The sequence below is a fragment of the Ursus arctos genome, unplaced genomic scaffold, assembly GCF_023065955.2.
Source record: "Ursus arctos isolate Adak ecotype North America unplaced genomic scaffold, UrsArc2.0 scaffold_5, whole genome shotgun sequence".
In the NCBI taxonomy this organism is placed as follows: domain Eukaryota; kingdom Metazoa; phylum Chordata; class Mammalia; order Carnivora; family Ursidae; genus Ursus; species Ursus arctos.
The window spans coordinates 2773928-2795763 of record NW_026623067.1 but is presented as its reverse complement, the minus strand read 5'-3'; the positions used below and the strand labels follow the sequence as shown (position 1 = coordinate 2795763).

Sequence of the window (21836 nt, the reverse complement as noted above, 5' to 3'; positions counted from 1 at the left end):
TCCCCACATCAGAACCAACGGACCAACGGGGGCTTAGAAGTGCATGCACAACTCCACTGTGCTCAGATGGCCAGGCGGGGACTGCTCTTCATCATGAGGAGAGGAGCAGAGGGACGAAGGCGAAGGCCAAGCCTGCCGTCACTGGTGGCGCTCATCACCCTTGGTTCCCATCCCAGATACTCCTGCTGCTTTGTTTTGATAAAATCCCAGATTTCAAAGCCCCAGAGTGCTCGCCTGCCCTCTCCTGCTTCTCAGGGCTCCCTTGTCCATGCTACCCTGCCCAGATAGATGCCCTCAGGCCTCAACCCCACTCCCACCTCCCTCAGGCCTGGGCTCACAGGCAGCAGCTATCACACCTTCCTCAGCCCCCACGGGGATGGCCCCCAGAACAGAGGGATTGCTGTCTATTCTGAGCTGTGCCCCCAGTGACCCAAAAAAAAAGTTTTAAGAACTTAGTTATTTCAAGAGTGAAGGGATGGGTTCACCATCCGGCAGGTGGCCCCCTGACCACTGCCTCCAGCCTCCAGCTCACTCACCACTGGGAGGGGTTCAGATTTTCCCAAATAGGAAGTGGCAGCAGCCAAGAGATGCTCCTCCCCGACAGGGGCTGTAGTCAAATGCCGCCCCCCCCCCCCCACTCCTGGTTCCCAGAGAGTGTCCTTGCTGTGCTGTGGACCAGGACACAAGACTCCAGTGCCCTCTGGGTGGCTGGTCTGGACAGGAGCATAGCTAAGATCTCGGGACCCAAGGAGCTCAGCCCAGCACCTGTCCTGTCAGGCTGCTCTGGGAGGAGTGGGGGTCTGCCTGCTGGACCCTGTCTTTCTGGCATGGTCACAAGGCGTTGGCTGTCACTGCCTGCCTCTGCACCATTCAGGATGGCCCCAGCCACGCCGGAGCCGTGCAAGGCCTCACCTTGCACGTGCAGCAGGGCCGCCACGCGGGTGCCTGCAGCCTCACAAGAATAGATGCCACTGTCGCAAGGCAAGGCCGGCCTGAAGGACAGCCTGGCCACGGTCCAGTCCTGCTCTATGATGACGCGGCGCCCGTCGGCGCGCACCTCCTGCTCGTCCATCTTCCACGTGGCCTGCACGGGCCGCGAGTACTGGCAGAGGAGCTCGGCCGGGCCACCCTCCTCCACCACCAGGTCCTGCATGGCACTGACCACCTCCACCGTGGGATCTGTCGGCCGACACCCCGGTCACGCGTCAGCTGGAGCAGCGCAGCTGCACCCCACCCGCCCTCTGCTCTCAGCGGCTCAGCAGTAAGCAAGCGCAGGGCTGTGGCGGGAGGGGCACCTGTTACAGCAGCCCCGGGGCCCTCTTGGTAGGGCAAGCCTTCCCCTCCCCCGACACCCCCCCCCAGCAGATAGCAGTGTCGGCTTGGCCTCTGTCGGGGCTAGGCCCTTCCTCACCCCGCTGTCTCCTAAGCCCCTGCCTCCCTCCCCACCCCCTGGCCCAGGGCATACTTTGCCTCAGCATGGACCCAACACCTGTCCTCAAAGCCCCCAGGCCCTGCTCGGGGTCTATGCACTCTGCTGAACACACGGCACCCCTAGCCCAGCTTGTCCCTTCTCCAGGGGCCTCACCAACCTCCTTGGGGGTCCCCATCCCATCTTAGCCTGCTGAAACCCTGCTCACCAAATGAGTCGCCCCTGGGATGTGGGTGAATGTCCACACTAATTCTGTAGAAACACCGAGGGGATCAGAGCGAGAGTACCAGGAGAAGCCCTGCTGGCCGGCCATCCCAGGACTACCTGACACCCCCACTGGTGTCCCTCCCCAGAGGCCAGCTCTTTCCCAGAAGGGCACAAGACCTCAACTGAGCCCGCAGCAAGGGAAGCAGCTGCGAGCCGGGACGGTGCAGGCTCAGCCCGGGGCCAGGAAGGGGGCTCTCACCTCCCGGCTGCCCACAGGTGCTCCACAGAGTGGTGGCCCAGGGAGGAAGCAGTGCCTGGGCACAACAGGTGGGTGGGGGTAGGGTTGCCTCACAGCTTCACCACTCCCCAGCCCGGCCTTCTCTTCCACAAATCAGGGTAGCAGACCTCTCACCGTGCCTGCCCAGATCATGTCCTAGGGCCAGCCCCAGACCCACCACCCAGGAAGCCCACAGCAAGCGTGCGGAGTCAGCAGGTGCAGAAGCGCCAGCTTGGGGCAGGGTCCCATCGGCCAATACCTTTGACCAACAACTTGGCCGTGGAGACCAGGGGCCCTGCGCGGTAGGTGATGGTGCCTGAGTCAGCAACCCCCAGGCCCGAGAGTGTGAGGGAGTGGAAGGTCCCGTCGCGCACGGAGATGGCGCTCTGGGGGCCATCCTGCAGCAGGGTGCCATCCAGCCACCAGCGGGCCTCCAGCCCACCCGCACGGGACACCTCACAGGAGAATGTGGCCACCTCCCCCGCAAAGACGTCCACGTTCTGCAAGCCACGTACCAGGCATGGTGCCGCCTCTGTGCAAGAGGGCAAAAGGAGGGGGGCTGGGCACCCCGGGTCTGCGGGGCCAACCTGGGGTCTGAGTCTACAGTCCACCCAGGCCAGCTGGCCCACCTTGCTTGCAGAATGAGATACAGAGACCACCCACGGCAAGCCCATGGAGGGCCAGCGCAGCCCCCTGCACCCGACACCCCCACTGGAACATGTCCACTTTCACCAAAGGACACTGATGACCTGCCTCCATGCCCTTTTCAGAAGACACAACACACAAGCCCCACACTCCAAAACTGTGATCTTTGTGGGGTGGGTGTGGAGTGAGGAGGAGAAGCCATGGGGCCCAGTGCTCTGATACGGTGTGGGATCTCCCATGGGAAGTAAGCCGTCCATCCCTGGGAGTGTGGAAGCCGGTATTTCTCCCATCCCCAGAATTCCATTTGCGCAGATGTGCCCTAAGATTCCTGGGCCCTAATGCCGCATATCACATGGTGGGGCCTGAACCCAGAGCCTTCCCACTGCTCTGTACCCCTGTACCGACCTTGGCTGGCCCCTCCCCCAGAAGGCCCTCCATGCCCTTCCTGGGGGTGCACCATTGACACCCTAGCCCCCACCTGCCTTTCCACCCTCTCCCAAAAGTGCACACCTGACTGCATCCCCACCCTACCCCATCAGCTCCCCTTTTCCATCTCCAGCAGAGTTCCCAAGTTCATCCATATGCCACCTACCAGGACACCCATTCGCACACCCCCATGCTCATGGCCCTCCCCACAAGGCCATCACCAGCACACTCCAACTGGGGACACCCGGCCAAGAGGGGCCAAGGCCCAACCCAGTCCCATGCTGCCCACCCTGAGGAACACACAAGGCCTTTCCTGGACCCACTCTACTCAGGACAACCAGGATACTACCCCTCTCCCATCACTCCACTTGAGGGCACTAATCTTGGAGCCTTTCCCAGCCCCACAGTTCACAGAGCTGACTGTCTGTCCACCCTCTGAAGATCTGATGGGAGGGGAGGGTACGTGAGATTTAGGATACACTCCGTCTCTATGTCCAACTCCCACAACAGACTGGGCACTCCCTGAGGGCAGAGCTGCATCTGTCCCCTTTTTAAGTAGATGGTAAGATAGATGGTGGGTGGATGGTTGGGCGCATGGATGGATGGTGGTTGGACAGATGGATGGCAAATGAACAGATGGATGGATGGATGGATGGATGGATGGACAGATGGTGGATGGGTGGATGAATGGATGGATGGATGGATGGATGGACAGATGGTGGATGGGTGGATGAATGGATGGATGGATGGATGGATGGATGGATGGTGGATGCATGGATGAGCAGACGGATGGATGGTGGATGGATGGATGATGGATGGATGAGCAGTAGATGGATGGTGGATGGATGGATGGGTGGTGAATGGATGGTGGCTGGGTGGATAGATGGTGGATGGATGGTGGATGGGTGGATGAACAGATGGATGGGTGGATGGTGGATGGTGATCAGACAGGTGGGTGGTAGGTGGATGAGTGAATGGATGATGGATGGATAGATGGATCAGGTGGGTGGATAAATGGTAGATGGGTACATGGTGGATAGATGGATGAACAGGTAAGTGGATAGACAGAAAGATGGGTGGTAAATGGACGAGTAGTTGGATGTGTAAATGAATCATGGCTAGTGGGTGGGTGGTCAGACGCATGGGACCAGCTTGAAAACCAGGAGTACGAGAGCACAGGAGAAGCTCTCCTGGTCAGGCACTCAGAGATGACCAGCTTTGGGGACAAAGTATAACCCAAGTTGAAAGTCTTCGGATCCTGCCTAGAGGCCTGGGGCCTCGAATGTTCTTGTCTAAACAGACACACATCACAGCTGTGCCTGTATCAGCACTGGGAAATCTGCTGGATGCACAGCTGTGTATCCATGTAGACATGAGCACATGGACCAGTGTCACAAGAGTCGCTGTATGGAGGGTGGAAATTCCAAAGGCCCTGCCTCCACCGCAGGGCCCAGGCCCACAGCAGCCTCCCCACCTCCCTCCTGTGGACAGCACTCATCCCATACTGATATCCCACACACACCAGAATGTCTCAAGCTGACCTGACTTGGTCCATCTTGTTGGGCTTTGTGGTCTGTGGCTTAAGCCACCAAGGGGTGGAAAACTGCCACCCCAAGGCAAGATCACCTCTGGAAGTCTTGTGTTTCTGGTCACACCATCCCCAAACAGCTCCCTGAGTAGGGAAATACAGACACCCATAGGCAAGGGGCTGGTTAGGGGAGGGGGCTGCCCACCTGTGACCTTTAACTGGGCCTCCGAGCTACACGAGCCCACTTGGAAACTGATGGTTCCAGCATCCTCCAGGGTCACCTGAAGGAGAGAGGGGGTCTCAGCCTGGCAGCCCTGCTTCCACCATCTCTGCAGGCCCCCAGTCCAGTCCAGCTGGAGTTGGGATCTTCCTTCACCCACACCCCTGGGAGCACTGTGGCTGGGGCAGGTCCCAGGGAACCCACCTTGTGCAAAGTGAGGAGGTGGAGCGTGCCGTGTTCCACAGTGATGTCATTCATCTCATTGGCCTGCAGGGGCACCCCTCCCAGGGCCCAGCGGGCCTCCTGCCCAGAGGCCCTGGACAGCTGGCACCGGAAGTGGGCGTCCTGGCCCTCGTTGAGCTGCAGATCCTGCAGGGGCTCCAGAATGGTCACCTCAGGGACTGCACAGCGGGAGACACAGCATCGGCCTCCAGGACAGGAGTGCCTCCCGGTGGCCAGGGTCCACCCCAGCACCCCACCCCAACTCCTGAAGACAAGCACGTGAGGCACCACTCCACCATATCTTGGCCATCCCAGAACCGCCCATTCACAGGGCCACCTCCCCACCAGTTCCCCACCCCCCACAGGGATCTGTGTCTGGCCCACAGACGCCCGAACCTTCCAGCCCAGAGTGCAGTGAGCCTGCCCGGCCCCACTACCTCGGACAGTGAGCTGCGCGGAGGACGTGTGGACGCCCACGTGGAAGGAGACGGTGCCCGCATCCTCAGGTGTCACGCCCTTCAGCTGGAGCGTGTGGGTGCAGCCGTCCCGCACAGACACCTCTGTCACCTCGTTGCTCTGCAGGGGCAGGCCCTGGAGGCGCCACTCCACATCCGTGACCCCATCCCGCGACACCTCACAGGTGAACTCCACGTCCCCATCGACCTGCACCTCGGCATCCACCAGCCCCCGCACGATGGTCACCTCTGGCTCTGGGGTATAGGTGAGGAGGTCCCTTTACCAGCCAGGCCAGAGCACCCAAGCCAACTGCCCACTCCTCCTCCTCCAAGAAGCCTTCCTGAACACCCTCACACTCTGCTCTTGGCACAGTCTCTATGTGCCCCACACATTTGTCACCATGACACTCAACTCCTAGACTGGGCTGGGGGCGCCTCTGTTTGGAAGGAACGTGAGCACCTGTGGGGTGCAGGGCAGCTTCTGTCCATCCTCACCCCATGGCCAGCCCTGCCCTGGCCAGGACATCAGGGAGGGAAGCCCTTTAAGACAGGCCCTGCTCCATGAGGATGACCCAGCCAGGCTGCCCACCTGTGGGCTGGGGTGGGATGCAGGGCAGTGTTCGGGTGGAGGGTTGCAGCATGTTTCCCCCCATGAACACTCCTCTCTAGAAGCACCTGCACCAGAGTGCAGCAGAAAAAAGAGAGAGCCTATAACCCCAGAGCCCCCAGAGCAACGCCCAGACAAGTGCTTGGCCTTAATGGGAGCTGGGCCAGACCAGGTGCACCCCCAGGGCAGCCACAGGGGCAAGGGTGTGGCAGGGAGGGCTCACCTTTGACCATGACAGAGGCCACGGTTTTCTGACCACCGGCCACACAGACATACTCGCCCGTGTCCTTGGCCTCCAGCCCGTGGATCAGTAGCTCACATGTGGCCCCCAGGCGCCTTATCTCGTATTTGGGGCTCCCGTGCAGCTCCACACCCTCCTTGAGCCACTGCACTGGGACACCGGTCTCTGCCTCGCTCAGCTGGCAACGCAGCCGGGCCACGCTGCCCACCTCCTGCTCCGTGCTCTGCAGCTCCTCCTGGAATGTGGGCCTAGGGGCTGGGGGACCAGGGAGGGGTGCTTAGGGCTGCTGAGCGAGGCACCGGCCCCTCGGGGATTGAGGGCCCCAGAGACAGCAAGGGGCTGCTGGGCAGCTCACATCGGACAGAGAGGCTGGCAGTGCTCTGTGTGTCTCCCGCGTCACAGGTATAGTGGCCGGAGTCCTCCTGCTCCACATCACGCACCAGCAGCTCGGCGGCCCTTCCCTCCTGCACCATCTGGTACTTGGCACAAGGGAAAAGCTGCAGGGAACCCTTGCGCCACTCCACGCTGGCACTCTCACGGCTCAGCTCGCAGCACAGGCGTGCCGTGGCGCCCTCATCCACCTCCTGGGCCTGCAGCTCCCTGAGGAACCGCACAGGTGCAGCTATGGGGAAGCAGGAGAGCGTGATGCCAGGGGCAGGAACCATTAGGGAGAGCAGGGGGCAACAGCAGGAGCCCAGCTATCGGGCACAGGGAGACGGGGGGGGGGGGGTGTAACTGTGTGGGTCGGGGAGATAGTGGGGGCAGGGCCCAGGGTGCCTACAGGGGTGCTGGGGAGAACCGCCAGAGAGCAGCTATAAAATAGAGGAGGCACCACAGGCACTCAGCTGAGGTTTTCAGGGCGATGGGACTGAGGGCTGGGGCACAAACTAAGGGCTTCAGAGGGGAGGGGGGTGGGGCGATGGGCTAGCCCGGTGGTGGGTATTAAGGAGGGCACGTATTGCATGGAGCACTGGGTGTTATATGCAAACAATGAATCATGGAACACTACATCAAAAACTAAGGATGTACTGTATTGTGGCTAACATAACATAATAAAAAATTAAAATAAAAAAATAAATTAAAAAAAAAGGAGCTGGGGCATAGCTACAGAGTGGGAGGGGCGAGCTTCTAAGGGTCTGGGGGTGAGAACCACCGGAGCAAGACTATGGGGATGCAGAGGCGTGGCTACAAAGTGCAGAGGGGAGCCGCAGGGGCGAGGCTATGGGTGCAGGGGAGACCCGCGGGGGCGTGGCTACAAAGTGCAGAGGGAACCACAGGGACAAAGCTACAGCTAGGGAGTGCAGGAGGGGAGCCTCAGGGCCGTGGCTATGTGGTGCAGGGGAGACCCGCAGGGGCATGACAGTGAAGGGAAGCACAGGGGTGAGGCTGTCGGTGCTGGGGTTAACTCCAGGGTCTCAGCTACCAGCGTGGGGATAGTGAGGGCTGAACTTCCTGCCAGGCCTGACATGCCCACAGAGCCCATGTCCCGCATGGGATGCCCGGGGTGGCGCAGCAGCCCTGAGGTGCAGCCCAAAGCACAGGGGACCTGCACATGGGACAGCTCTTGCCTTAGGGCCCACCTGAAATGGTGAGGGTGGCACTGGTGGCCTGGGGTCCACAGGCACATGTGTATTCTCCCGAGTCCTCCCTGCGCAGGTCCCGCAGCACAAGCTCCGCCATGCGGCCCCGCTGCCGAGGCTCCCTGCGCTCGTCAGCCTGCAGCTCCAGACCGCCCTTGCTCCAGACCACGGCGGCATTGGGCTGAGAGAGCTCACACCGCAGGGTGACCGAGGCACCCTCCTCAGCCTGCAGGCTCTGGAGCGGCTCCCTGAATACAACCTGTGGGGCTGAAGGGTACGTGGGGGCACAAGGGACACAGGATCAGCCCCATGATCCCGACACACAGCTGGACACACTGAAGATAGAAAAGCTCGGCGGATTGGGGTGAGGTGGGAGAGGACATGAGGTGGGAATTCTGTCCCTACCACCAGGACAGGCCCCATGAGGTCATGAGGATGGAGGTCAATAGCCAGACAAAGAACACTGGACAGGCGAGTAGACAGAGGACAGAGGAGGGGAGTGCGTCTGAGAGCCAGTGAAGATGCAGAGACACAGAGACAAGGACACGCACCCCTGTACTCCATGTGGCCACACATGGTCTTTACCCATGACAGTGAGCTTGGCTGATGTCCTCTCCTGCCCACACACACACAAGTACTCCCCAGCATCCGCCATGGCCAGGCCACGGATCTCCAGCTCACACACGGCCCTGTCCTGCCTCAGGCTGACTATGTCCCCAGCTATAAGTGTCTCGGGGCCCTTCCTCCACTCCACGGAGGCTGCCTTGCTCAACTCACATAACAGCATGACTGTGGCACCTTCTGTGGCCTCCTCATTCCTTAGACTTTTTGTGAACTTGGCAGGCAGGGCTGGGGAGGGTCAAGGTGACACAGAGAACATCAGACTGTCTTGGAGATACATTGTCCAGGATGGGAACACCCACAATAATCACAAACAGTAAAGGGTCACAGTGTGAAGGACCTAATGAACACACAGATAGTGAGGAAGACAAGTACCCCAGGAGGAATAGACAAGCCTGGAAATGACATCAGGACAAATACAGAATAAGGACATGGAGGCTGGGAGAGACCAGGGGAAGGCCAGTGGCAAGACACAGACACCCACGACTCTACTAGAGAGAAAGTGGGGACAGGGTGAGACTATGCAGACACCAAGTCACACATGGTCTTTACCCCTGATGGTCAGCGTGGCTGATGTCCTCTCCTGCCCGCACATGCACGAGTACTCCCCAGCATCTGCCACCACCAGGCCACAGATCTCCAGCTCACAGACGGTCCCTTCCTGCCTCAGGCTGACTCTGTCCCCAGCTCTGAGGGTCTCAGACCCCTTCCTCCACTCCACGGGGGCCGCCTTGCTCAGCTCACACTGCAGCGTGGCCATGGTTCCTTCCATGGCCTCTTCCTTCCTCAGGCCCTTGGTGAACTTGGCAGGCAGGGCTGGGGAGGGTCAGAAAGACACAGACACAATCACGGTCTCTGACCACATGGACAAGACACAAACATCACAGAAAAAACACAAACCCAAATGGACATGGGCCACATGCTCGGTGTGCTGAGCACACACGGTGGGTGGTGGCTTCCCTCAGCCTGGCCTGTGCACAGTGTGGCCATGCCACTTCAGTGGCTCCTCAGGCCTCATACTTGGTATGACTCTAGCCGACACGGCTGGGGAAAGCCAAGAAATAGGGAGAACAGTCGGCTGTCTGGGGGACTTGTGTCCAGGACGGGTACACACACAAGGATCAAACAACTACAAAGGGCCACGGCCTGAACGAGACACACATGCAGAGATGGTGAGGGAGGCAAATGGCCTTGCAGAAAAAAGGGCACAAAGGACTGGACACAAACATCAGGACATCTGCTGAATGAGGACACAGAACCCAGGACAGACACGAAACCACAGGTGGAAAGACACAGATGCCCACACGGTCCTCCAAAGAATAGGGGCGAACAGGGAGCCAATGGGCACACACCGAGCCAGAGGCCCACATGGCCACAAATAGTCTTTACCCCTGATGGTCAGCATGGCCGATGTCTTCTCCTGTCCACACACACACGAGTACTCCCCAGCATCTGCCACCACCAGGCCACGGATCTCCAGCTCACACACGGTCCCATCCTGCCTCAGGCTGACTCTGTCCCCAGCTCTGAGGGTCTCAGACCCCTTCCTCCACTCCACGGGGGCCGCCTTGCTCAGCTCACACTGCAGCATGGCCGTGGTTCCTTCCATGGCCTCTTCCTTCTTCAGGCCCTTGGTGAACTTGGCAGGCAGGGCTGGGAGGGTCAGAAAGACACAGACACAATCACGGTCTCTGACCACATGGACAAGACACAAACATCACAGAAAAAACACAAACCCAAATGGACATGGACCACATGCTCAGTGTGCTGAGCACACACGGTGGGTGGTGGCTTCCCTCAGCCTGGCCTGTGCACAGTGTGGCCATGCCACTTCAGTGGCTCCTCAGGCCTCATACTTGGTATGACTCTAGCCGACACGGCTGGGGAAAGCCAAGAAATAGGGAGAACAGTCGGCTGTCTGAGGGACTTGTGTCCAGGACGGGTACACACACAAGGATCAAACAACTACAAAGGGCCACGGCCTGAACGAGACACACATGCAGAGATGGTGAGAGAGGCAAATGGCCTTGCAGAAAAAAGGGCACAAAGCACTGGAAACAAACATCAGGACATCTGCTGAATGAGGACACAGAACCCAGGAGAGACACGAAACCACAGTTGGAAAGACACAGATGCCCACACAGTCCTCCAAAGAATAGGGGCGAACAGGGAGCCAATGGGCACACACCGAGCCAGAGGCCCACATGGCCACAAATAGTCTTTACCCCTGATGGTCAGCGTGGCTGATGTCTTCTCCTGTCCACACACACACGAGTACTCCCCAGCATCTGCCACAGCCAGGCCACGGATCTCCAGCTCACACATGGCCCCGTCCTGCTTCAGGATGACTCTGTCCCCAGCTCTGAGGGTCTCAGACCCCTTCCTCCACTCCACGGGGGCCGCCTTGCTCAGCTCACAGTGCAGTGTGGCTGTGGCCCCTTCTGTGGCCTCCTCATTCTTCAGACCTTTTATGAACTTGGCAGGTAATGCTGGGGAGAGCCAAGAGTCAGGAAGACACCAGACTGTCTTGGGCAGTCTGTGTCCAGGAAGAGATACCCACAAGTACCACACAATCTGCAGAAGGCCACAGCATGAATGACTGAATGAAGCACAGGAGAGGTGGGAGACAAATGGCTCAGGAGGAACAGGTCAAGCCTGAACGTGAACATCAGGACAATACTGGACAAGGAAATGGTGGCCAGGAGACCCCAGGGGGACCCAACTAGAGAGACACAGATGTCGACACAGTCTAACAGAGGGAAGGTGGTGATATAGTGACAATGGGAGACACCAAACAACAGGTCCACATGGCCACACATGGTCTTTACCCCTGACAGTCAGCATGGCTGATGTCCTCTCCTGCCCGCACATGCACGAGTACTCCCCAGCATCTGCCACCACCAGGCCACGGATCTCCAGCTCACACACGGTCCCATCCTGCCTCAGGCTGACTCTGTCTCCAGCTCTGAGGGTCTCAGACCCCTTCCTCCACTCCACGGGGGCCGCCTTGCTCAGCTCACACTGCAGCGTGGCCATGGTTCCTTCCATGGCCTCTTCCTTCCTCAGGCCCTTGGTGAACTTGGCAGGCAGGGCTGGGGAGGGTCAGAAAGACACAGACACAATCACGGTCTCTGGCCACATGGATGAGACAGGACACGAACTTCACAGAGAGGACACAAACCCAAATGGACATGGGCCATGTGCTTGGTGTGCTGAGCACACATGGTGGGTGGTGGCTTCCTCAGCCTGGCCTGTGCACAGTGTGGCCATGGGCTCTTCAGTGGCTCCTCAGGCCTCATACTTGGTATGACTCTGCCCAGCACGGCTCGGGAGAGTCGGACACAGAACCGGAGATTGTTGGGGGCAGGACATCCCAGGACAGAGGACAAGACAGACTCCCAAAGGACAACAGGACTAGCAGTGACCAAGGGATGGGAAGTGGGTGGGATGCTGGCTTCTCATGGTTCACACAACAGCCCAGGAGATGAGGTGGATTCCATGGAGTAATCGATGGAGGATGACATCGAGAAAATGTGGGAGAGAAAGAACGTGAATATGGACTGAGTGCAGATGGACGTCACAAAGTCAAGTGGACACCAGAACACAGCTCTGCTTGGCCTCATGCGGTCTTTACCCCTGATGGTCAGCGTGGCTGATGTCCTCTCTTGCCCGCACACACACGAATACTCTCCAGCATCTGCCACCACCAGGCCACGGATCTCCAGCTCACAGACGGTCCCTTCCTGCCTCAGGCTGACTCTGTCCCCAGCTCTGAGGGTCTCTGGACCCTTTCTCCATTCCACAGAGGCTGCCTCGCTCAGCTCACACTGCAGCGTGGCCGTGGCTCCTTCTGTGGTCTCTTCCTTCCTCAGGCCCTTGGTGAACTTGGCAGGCAGGGCTGGGAGGGTCAGAAAGACACAGACACAATCACGGTCTCTGACCACATGGACAAGACACAAACATCACAGAAAAAACACAAACCCAAATGGACATGGACCACATGCTCGGTGTGCTGAGCACACACGGTGGGTGGTGGCTTCCCTCAGCCTGGCCTGTGCACAGTGTGGCCATGCCACTTCAGTGGCTCCTCAGGCCTCATACTTGGTATGACTCTAGCCGACACGGCTGGGGAAAGCCAAGAAATAGGGAGAACAGTCGGCTGTCTGGGGGACTTGTGTCCAGGACGGGTACACACACAAGGATCAAACAACTACAAAGGGCCACGGCCTGAACGAGACACACATGCAGAGATGGTGAGGGAGGCAAATGGCCTTGCAGAAAAAAGGGCACAAAGCACTGGACACAAACATCAGGACATCTGCTGAATGAGGACACAGAACCCAGGACAGACACGAAACCACAGTTGGAAAGACACAGATGCCCACACGGTCCTCCAAAGAATAGGGGCGAACAGGGAGACGACAGGCACACCGAGCCAGAGGCCCAGATGGCCACAAATAGTCTTTACCCCTGATGGTCAGCGTGGCTGATGTCTTCTCCTGTCCACACACACACGAGTACTCCCCAGCATCTGTCACGGCCAGGCCATGGATCTCCAGCTCACACACGGTCCCATCCTGCCTCAGGCTGATTCTGTCCCCAGCTCTGAGGGTCTCAGACCCCTTCCTCCACTCCACGGGGGCCGCCTTGCTCAGCTCACACTGCAGCGTGGCCGTGGTCCCTTCTGTGGCCTCCTCATTCTTCAGACCTTTTATGAACTTGGCAGGTAATGCTGGGGAGAGCCAAGAGTCAGGAAGACACCAGACTGTCTTGGGCAGTCTGTGTCCAGGAAGAGATACCCACAAGTACCACACAATCTGCAGAAGGCCACAGCATGAATGACTGAATGAAGCACAGGAGAGGTGGGAGACAAATGGCTCAGGAGGAACAGGTCAAGCCTGAACGTGAACATCAGGACAATACTGGACAAGGAAATGGTGGCCAGGAGACCCCAGGGGGACCCAACTAGAGAGATACAGATGTTGACACAGTCTAACAGAGGGAAGGTGGTGATATAGTCACAATGGGCAGACACCAAGCAACAGGCCCACATGGCCACACATGGTCTTTACCCTTGACAGTCAGCATGGCTGATGTCCTCTCCTGCCCGCACATGCACGAGTACTCCCCAGCATCTGCCACCACCAGGCCACGGATCTCCAGCTCACAGACGGTCCCATCCTGCCTCAGGCTGACTCTGTCTCCAGCTCTGAGGGTCTCAGACCCCTTCCTCCACTCCACGGGGGCCGCCTTGCTCAGCTCACACTGCAGCGTGGCCATGGTTCCTTCCATGGCCTCTTCCTTCCTCAGGCCCTTGGTGAACTTGGCAGGCAGGGCTGGGGAGGGTCAGAAAGACACAGACACAATCACGGTCTCTGGCCACATGGATGAGACAGGACACGAACTTCACAGAGAGGACACAAACCCAAATGGACATGGGCCATGTGCTTGGTGTGCTGAGCACACATGGTGGGTGGTGGCTTCCTCAGCCTGGCCTGTGCACAGTGTGGCCATGGGCTCTTCAGTGGCTCCTCAGGCCTCATACTTGGTATGACTCTGCCCAGCACGGCTCGGGAGAGTCGGACACAGAACCGGAGATTGTTGGGGGCAGGACACCCCAGGACAGAGGACAAGACAGACTCCCAAAGGACAAGAGGACTAGCAGTGACCAAGGGATGGGAAGTGGGTGGGATGCTGGCTTCTCATGGTTCACACAACAGCCCAGGAGATGAGGTGGATTCCATGGAGTAATCGATGGAGGATGACACCGAGAGAATGTGGGAGAGAAAGAACGTGAATATGGACTGAGTGCAGATGGACGTCACAAAGTCAAGTGGACACCAGAACACAGCTCTGCTTGGCCTCATGCGGTCTTTACCCCTGATGGTCAGCGTGGCTGATGTCCTCTCTCGCCCGCACACACACGAATACTCTCCAGCATCTGCCACAGCCAGGCCATGGATCTCCAGCTCACAGATGGTCCCTTCCTGCCTCAGGCTGATTCTGTCCCCAGCTCTGAGGATCTCCGGACCTTTTCTCCATTCCACAGGGGCCGCCTTGCTCAGCTCACACTGCAGCGTGGCCGTGGCTCCTTCTGTGGTCTCTTCCTTCCTCAGGCCCTTGGTGAACTTGGCAGGCAGGGCTGGGGAGGGTCAGAAAGACACAGACACAATCACGGTCTCTGACCACATGGACAAGACACAAACATCACAGAAAAAACACAAACCCAAATGGACATGGGCCACATGCTCGGTGTGCTGAGCACACACGGTGGGTGGTGGCTTCCCTCAGCCTGGCCTGTGCACAGTGTGGCCATGGCCTCTTCAGTGGCTCCTCAGGCCTCATACTTGGTATGACTCTAGCCGACACGGCTGGGGAAAGCCAAGAAATAGGGAGAACAGTCGGCTGTCTGGGGGACTTGTGTCCAGGACGGGTACACACACAAGGATCAAACAACTACAAAGGGCCACGGCCTGAACGAGACACACATGCAGAGATGGTGAGGGAGGCAAATGGCCTTGCAGAAAAAAGGGCACAAAGGACTGGACACAAACATCAGGACATCTGCTGAATGAGGACACAGAACCCAGGACAGACACGAAACCACAGTTGGAAAGACACAGATGCCCACACGGTCCTCCAAAGAATAGGGGCGAGCAGGGAGACAATGGGCACACACCGAGCCAGAGGCCCACATGGCCACAAATAGTCTTTACCCCTGACGGTCAGCATGGCCGATGTCTTCTCCTGTCCACACACACACGAGTACTCCCCAGCATCTGCCACAGCCAGGCCACGGATCTCCAGCTCACACACGGTCCCATCCTGCCTCAGGCTGACTCTGTCCCCAGCTCTGAGGGTCTCAGACCCCTTCCTCCACTCCACGGGGGCCGCCTTGCTCAGCTCACACTGCAGCGTGGCCGTGGTTCCTTCCATGGCCTCTTCCTTCCTCAGGCCCTTGGTGAACTTGGCAGGCAGGGCTGGGGAGGGTCAGAAAGACACAGACACAATCACGGTCTCTGGCCACATGGATGAGACAGGACACGAACTTCACAGAGAGGACACAAACCCAAATGGACATGGGCCATGTGCTTGGTGTGCTGAGCACACATGGTGGGTGGTGGCTTCCTCAGCCTGGCCTGTGCACAGTGTGGCCATGGGCTCTTCAGTGGCTCCTCAGGCCTCATACTTGGTATGACTCTGCCCAGCACGGCTCGGGAGAGTCGGACACAGAACCGGAGATTGTTGGGGGCAGGACATCCCAGGACAGAGGACAAGACAGACTCCCAAAGGACAACAGGACTAGCAGTGACCAAGGGATGGGAAGTGGGTGGGATGCTGGCTTCTCATGGTTCACACAACAGCCCAGGAGATGAGGTGGATTCCATGGAGTAATCGATGGAGGATGACACCGAGAGAATGTGGGAGAGAAAGAACGTGAATATGGACTGAGTGCAGATGGACGTCACAAAGTCAAGTGGACACCAGAACACAGCTCTGCTTGGCCTCATGCGGTCTTTACCCCTGATGGCCAGCGTGGCTGATGTCCTCTCTTGCCCGCACACACACGAATACTCTCCAGCATCTGCCACAGCCAGGCCATGGATCTCCAGCTCACACGTGGTCCCATCCTGCTTCAGGCTGACTCTGTCTCCAGCTCTGAGGGTCTTGGGCCCCTTCCTCCACTCCACGGGGGCCGCCTTGCTTAGCTCACAGTGCAGCGTGGCCATGGCTCCTTCCGTGGCCTCCTTGGTCTTCAGACCTTGGATGAACTGAGCAGGTAGTGCTGTGGAGGTTCAGATGGACAGAAGCCATCAACCCCTCTGGAGGATTGGGGGCACAACATGAACACTCCAGATGGGAATAGAGCAGAAGAGTGGAGATGAGAACAGGCAGAGTGTGTGTGTGTGATTGTGAGAGCTTCTGGCATCCTGCCTTGAGGTGAAGTTGGCCCAGGGACTGGCTCCCTCCAGGCATCTTGTCTTCTCAGTGTCCTCCTACCCTAACCCTTCATACAGGCAAGCTCTGGCCTTACCTGTACTGAGTTCTAAACCAAGCTCCTCCAACTCAAAACCCATGTTCGTGATGTAATGGACATCTCTCATGGAGGAATTTCCATGAGACATCTCTTGGCCATGATATCCACTGCTCCACTCTTGCCTCCATCCCAATCTTTCTAGCCCACATGGGGCATCCATCCAGTACTGGACACACCTGGGCTCACTGCATGCCATCCCCACCTTCTCTACTTCACAAGTTCCTGTCCAGACCCCACTGAACACTCACTCTCCTGCCTCAGATCTCACAGACCATGATGGATGCAGCCATGCCTTCTAACCACACCCCTGGTCCCTCCTCCACTGTATTCCTAGTCCAGGCAGGGCTCCACAAGTTACAGCTGATCAGTATCTACCCTGGTCCCACCATGTTGAGAGGGGACTCATGTTCCCCCAAATTCATGTCAGATCCCCAACCCCAAGACCACAGAATGGGCCTATATTTCAAGATGGAGTCTTTAAAGAGGTGATTAAGGTAAAATGAGGTCACTAGGGTGGGTCCTGATCCTGTATGACCAGGGTCCTTACAAGAAGAGGAGATCAGGATACAGACATGCGGAGAAAGGCAACCATGTGAGGACACAGGGAGAAGGCAGTCATCTGTAAGCCAATGAGAGGCCTCCAGAGAAACCAGCCCTGCCCTGCCTGGATCTCAGACTCCAACCTCCAGGACTGTAAGACCACACATTTCTGATGTCTAGGCCACTTCTCTGTTGCTCAGCCATGCTGCTTTTGGTTTTAGGAGTGGGTTGCTGCTGTGACAAAGAGCTCAAGTTGTGGAAGTGGCTTTGGAACTGGGTGTTGGGCAGAGGCTAGATTTTGGCGGGCAGCTGGATCAGTGTAGATTGCCTTGAGGAGATCATGGTGGAAGGTGTCAGTATGCACATTATGGCACTTCTGGTGAGGCCCAAAGTGGAAATGAGGAACAGGTTATTGGGCACTTGGAGGAAAAGTAGTCTTTGTAGGAAGTGGCAAGGAACCTGGCTGAGTGCTGTCCCAGAGTTTGTGGAAGGTGGGACTTGTGAGCAGTCATCTTCCATGTTTAGCTGAGGAGATCTCTAAGCAAAGAGTTGAGGGAGAAGTCTTACTTCTCCTTGCTGCTTCTGGTGAAATGTTAAAGCAGGGAAGAAGCTGGGGACAGAGTTGTGGTCACCCAGGAAGGATGTGCAGGGGTCTGGTCTGATGAGTGGAACTCCTGCAAACTGCATGGGAGACCAACCAGGCTGTTGAGAGCATCCCACCCAGAAACACCACAGCTATGCCTAAATCAGATGGAGATGAAGGGCTGAAATGGTGGAAACCATCAGCCTTGTGGGGTTCCTACAGGATGGGCCCATGCAGTTGCCTAGCTGTGGACATATATTATCCTTCAACAAAGGGAAAGAAGGAAATCACAGTCACTTCAGAGCTCACAGGACTGCCATGGCACCCATGGGCCAGGGCACCTCCACCCATTGCTGCAGCGGCAAGGTCAGCACTCATGGGCCCAGAGGACAGAGCATTGAGCCAGAGGCTACTTCTCCAGCCTTAAAATCCAAGAGTCAGTCCTGCCCATTCTTGCATCTCTGGGGACCAGTGACCCTCTTCTTCATTCCTGTTCCCCGCTTTGGAATGGGAATGTGTATCCTGTGCTGATCACGCTTCTGTGTTTGGGAGGCATACAGCCTGACTTCACAGATTCACAGCTCAAAAGTAATCCACCTTGAGTCTCAACCAAACCTCGTGGACATGCTGCTATCACACTTTGGATTCTGAGGTGACATGGGAATCAGTTAAAGCTTTGGGGCCTTGGGGACAGGCTGAATGTATTCCACATATGAGAAGGACATGCATTTGGGGGTAGAGGGCATGAGAGCAGAGGGTCATGGACGGACAGTGTCCTACCCACAAATTGGCATGCTAGAGTTGTACCCCCAGGACCTCAGAATGTGAACATATTTGAAAATAAGGTCTCCCGAGAAGTAATTAGGGTAAAACGAGGTCACTGGGGTGGGTCATTATCTAATCATACTGGTGTCCTTGTAAGAAGAGGAGATCAGGACGCAAATACACAGAGAAACAACCAAGTGAGGACACGGAGGAGATGGTACATGCACACCAAGGAGGGAGGCTCCTGGCTCCTTGATCACAGACTTCCAGCTGCTAGGAGTGTGGGCCCACATGCAGTGTTTGTCACGCAGCCCAAGCTGACTGGGACAGAGCCCTTCAGATGCTCCACAAACCTGCAGGGTCAATCAAACCTTGTCACCAAAGGAGGGCCTGGCCTCTCTGGCCACCTTATCCCTAAAGCCCCCAACAATGCCCCTCGGTCCTGCACACATTCGTCACAGGACACACATTCTCCTAACTCCACACCTGGGCCCACAACTTGTGCCTATATGTAGCCCGAACACATGCCACAGCCACAGCCACAGCCACAGCCACAGGTAGCTTTCCTGGACTGTGATGCCCCTCCATTGATGTTCACCTGGGAGTCCCTGCACCATCCACCCCTGCAGCCTACATAGAGCTGACCAGTGTGTTCTTAGTGTGAGCTTGTGGGATGGACCAGACAGATGGTCAACATGTGGCCCTAGCGTGACAGCAACATTGAAGGATATAGGGGAAGCAGAGTGAAAGGGAGAGGGAAGTCACTCAGTTGGCCACTGGTGGATGTTAACCCTGATGGTCAGCATGGCCGACATCCTCTCCTGCCCGCACACACACAAGTACTCCCCAGCATCTGCCACAGACAGGCCACAGATCTCCAGCTCACACATAGTGCCGTATTGCATCAGGCTGACTCTGTCCTCAGCTCTAAGGCTCTCAGACCCCTTCCTCCACTCCACAGGGGCCACCATGCTCAGCTCACACTGCAGCATGGCTGTGGCTCCTTCGGTGGCCTCTTCCTTCCTCAGGCCCTTGGTGAACTTGGCAGGTAGGGCTGGTCAGAGCCAAGGATCAGGCAGACATCAGACTGTCTTGGGAATTCTGTGTCCAGGATGAGATACCCACAAGCACCACACAAACTGCAGAAGGCCATGGCATGAATGAGTGAATGAAGCACAGGTGGGGTGGGAGGCAAATGGGCCAGGAGGAGACACAAGCCTGGACAAGAACATCAGGACAAACACTGGGCACAGAGAAGGATACTGAGAGATCTCAAGGGGACCCAACTAGAAAGACACAGATGTCGACACAGTCTAACAGAGGGAAGGTGGTGATATAGTGACAATAGGCAGACACCAAGCAACAGGTCCACATGGCCACACATGGTCTTTACCCCTGACAGTCAGCATGGCCGATGTCTTCTCCTGTCCACACACACACGAGTACTCCCCAGCATCTGCCACCACCAGGCCACGGATCTCCAGCTCACACACGGTCCCATCCTGCCTCAGGCTGACTCTGTCTCCAGCTCTGAGGGTCTCAGACCCCTTCCTCCACTCCACGGGGGCCGCCTTGCTCAGCTCACACTGCAGCGTGGCCGTGGTTCCTTCCATGGCCTCTTCCTTCCTCAGGCCCTTGGTGAACTTGGCAGGCAGGGCTGGGGAGGGTCAGAAAGACACAGACACAATCACGGTCTCTGGCCACATGGATGAGACAGGACACGAACTTCACAGAGAGGACACAAACCCAAATGGACATGGGCCATGTGCTTGGTGTGCTGAGCACACATGGTGGGTGGTGGCTTCCTCAGCCTGGCCTGTGCACAGTGTGGCCATGGGCTCTTCAGTGGCTCCTCAGGCCTCATACTTGGTATGACTCTGCCCAGCACGGCTCGGGAGAGTCGGACACAGAACCGGAGATTGTTGGGGGCAGGACATCCCAGGACAGAGGACAAGACAGACTCCCAAAGGACAACAGGACTAGCAGTGACCAAGGGATGGGAAGTGGGTGGGATGCTGGCTTCTCATGGTTCACACAACAGCCCAGGAGATGAGGTGGATTCCATGGAGTAATCGATGGAGGATGACACCGAGAGAATGTGGGAGAGAAAGAACGTGAATATGGACTGAGTGCAGATGGACGTCACAAAGTCAAGTGGACACCAGAACACAGCTCTGCTTGGCCTCATGCGGTCTTTACCCCTGATGGCCAGCGTGGCTGATGTCCTCTCTTGCCCGCACACACACGAATACTCTCCAGCATCTGCCACAGCCAGGCCATGGATCTCCAGCTCACACGTGGTCCCATCCTGCTTCAGGCTGACTCTGTCTCCAGCTCTGAGGGTCTTGGGCCCCTTCCTCCACTCCACGGGGGCCGCCTTGCTCAGCTCACACTGCAGCGTGGCCGTGGTCCCTTCTGTGGCCTCCTCATTCTTCAGACCTTTTATGAACTTGGCAGGTAATGCTGGGGAGAGCCAAGAGTCAGGAAGACACCAGACTGTCTTGGGCAGTCTGTGTCCAGGAAGAGATACCCACAAGTACCACACAATCTGCAGAAGGCCACAGCATGAATGACTGAATGAAGCACAGGAGAGGTGGGAGACAAATGGCTCAGGAGGAACAGGTCAAGCCTGAACGTGAACATCAGGACAATACTGGACAAGGAAATGGTGGCCAGGAGACCCCAGGGGGACCCAACTAGAGAGACACAGATATCAACACAGTCTAACAGAGGGAAGGTGGTGATATAGTGACAATGGGAGACACCAAGCCACGGTACACTTGGCCAAACATGGTCTTTACCCGTGATGGTCAGCGTGGCTGATGTCCTCTCCTGCCCGCACATGCACGAGTACTCCCCAGCATCTGCCACCACCAGGCCACGGATCTCCAGCTCACAGACGGTCCCTTCCTGCCTCAGGCTGACTCTGTCCCCAGCTCTGAGGATCTCTGGACCCTTTCTCCATTCCACAGAGGCTGCCTTGCTCAGCTCACACTGCAGCGTGGCCGTGGCTCCTTCTGTGGTCTCTTCCTTCCTCAGGCCCTTGGTGAACTTGGCAGGCAGGGCTGGGAGGGTCAGAAAGACACAGACACAATCACGGTCTCTGACCACATGGACAAGACACAAACATCACAGAAAAAACACAAACCCAAATGGACATGGGCCACATGCTCGGTGTGCTGAGCACACACGGTGGGTTGTGGCTTCCCTCAGCCTGGCCTGTGCACAGTGTGGCCATGCCACTTCAGTGGCTCCTCAGGCCTCATACTTGGTATGACTCTAGCCGACACGGCTGGGGAAAGCCAAGAAATAGGGAGAACAGTCGGCTGTCTGGGGGACTTGTGTCCAGGACGGGTACACACACAAGGATCAAACAACTACAAAGGGCCACGGCCTGAACGAGACACACATGCAGAGATGGTGAGGGAGGCAAATGGCCTTGCAGAAAAAAG

At 57.5% G+C, this 21836-nt stretch overlaps 1 protein-coding gene across 17 annotated transcripts in view; it reads right to left on the bottom strand.

Annotated features, from left to right (window-relative positions):
- OBSCN (obscurin, cytoskeletal calmodulin and titin-interacting RhoGEF) overlaps nt 1-21836 on the bottom strand; it is a 144826-nt gene that overhangs the window by 45763 nt on the left and 77227 nt on the right. For 9 of the 17 annotated variants that reach the window (XM_057307035.1, XM_057307034.1, XM_057307036.1 and 6 more), the window contains 21 exons: nt 21186-21449; nt 20584-20847; nt 19778-20041; nt 15981-16244; nt 15175-15438; nt 14337-14600; nt 13531-13794; nt 12927-13190; nt 12093-12356; nt 11287-11550; nt 10684-10947; nt 9848-10111; nt 9011-9274; nt 7838-8104; nt 6613-6879; nt 6240-6512; nt 5392-5664; nt 4937-5133; nt 4718-4793; nt 2173-2445; nt 913-1179 (listed from right to left, as the gene is read on the bottom strand). In XM_057307035.1, the coding sequence (XP_057163018.1) occupies nt 913-1179; nt 2173-2445; nt 4718-4793; nt 4937-5133; nt 5392-5664; nt 6240-6512; nt 6613-6879; nt 7838-8104; nt 9011-9274; nt 9848-10111; nt 10684-10947; nt 11287-11550; nt 12093-12356; nt 12927-13190; nt 13531-13794; nt 14337-14600; nt 15175-15438; nt 15981-16244; nt 19778-20041; nt 20584-20847; nt 21186-21449 (5325 nt within the window). The remainder of the gene's footprint in view (nt 1-912; nt 1180-2172; nt 2446-4717; nt 4794-4936; nt 5134-5391; nt 5665-6239; nt 6513-6612; nt 6880-7837; nt 8105-9010; nt 9275-9847; nt 10112-10683; nt 10948-11286; nt 11551-12092; nt 12357-12926; nt 13191-13530; nt 13795-14336; nt 14601-15174; nt 15439-15980; nt 16245-19777; nt 20042-20583; nt 20848-21185; nt 21450-21836) is intronic. The other 8 variants (XM_057307045.1, XM_048220838.2, XM_048220839.2 and 5 more) reach the window with 5 other exon arrangements.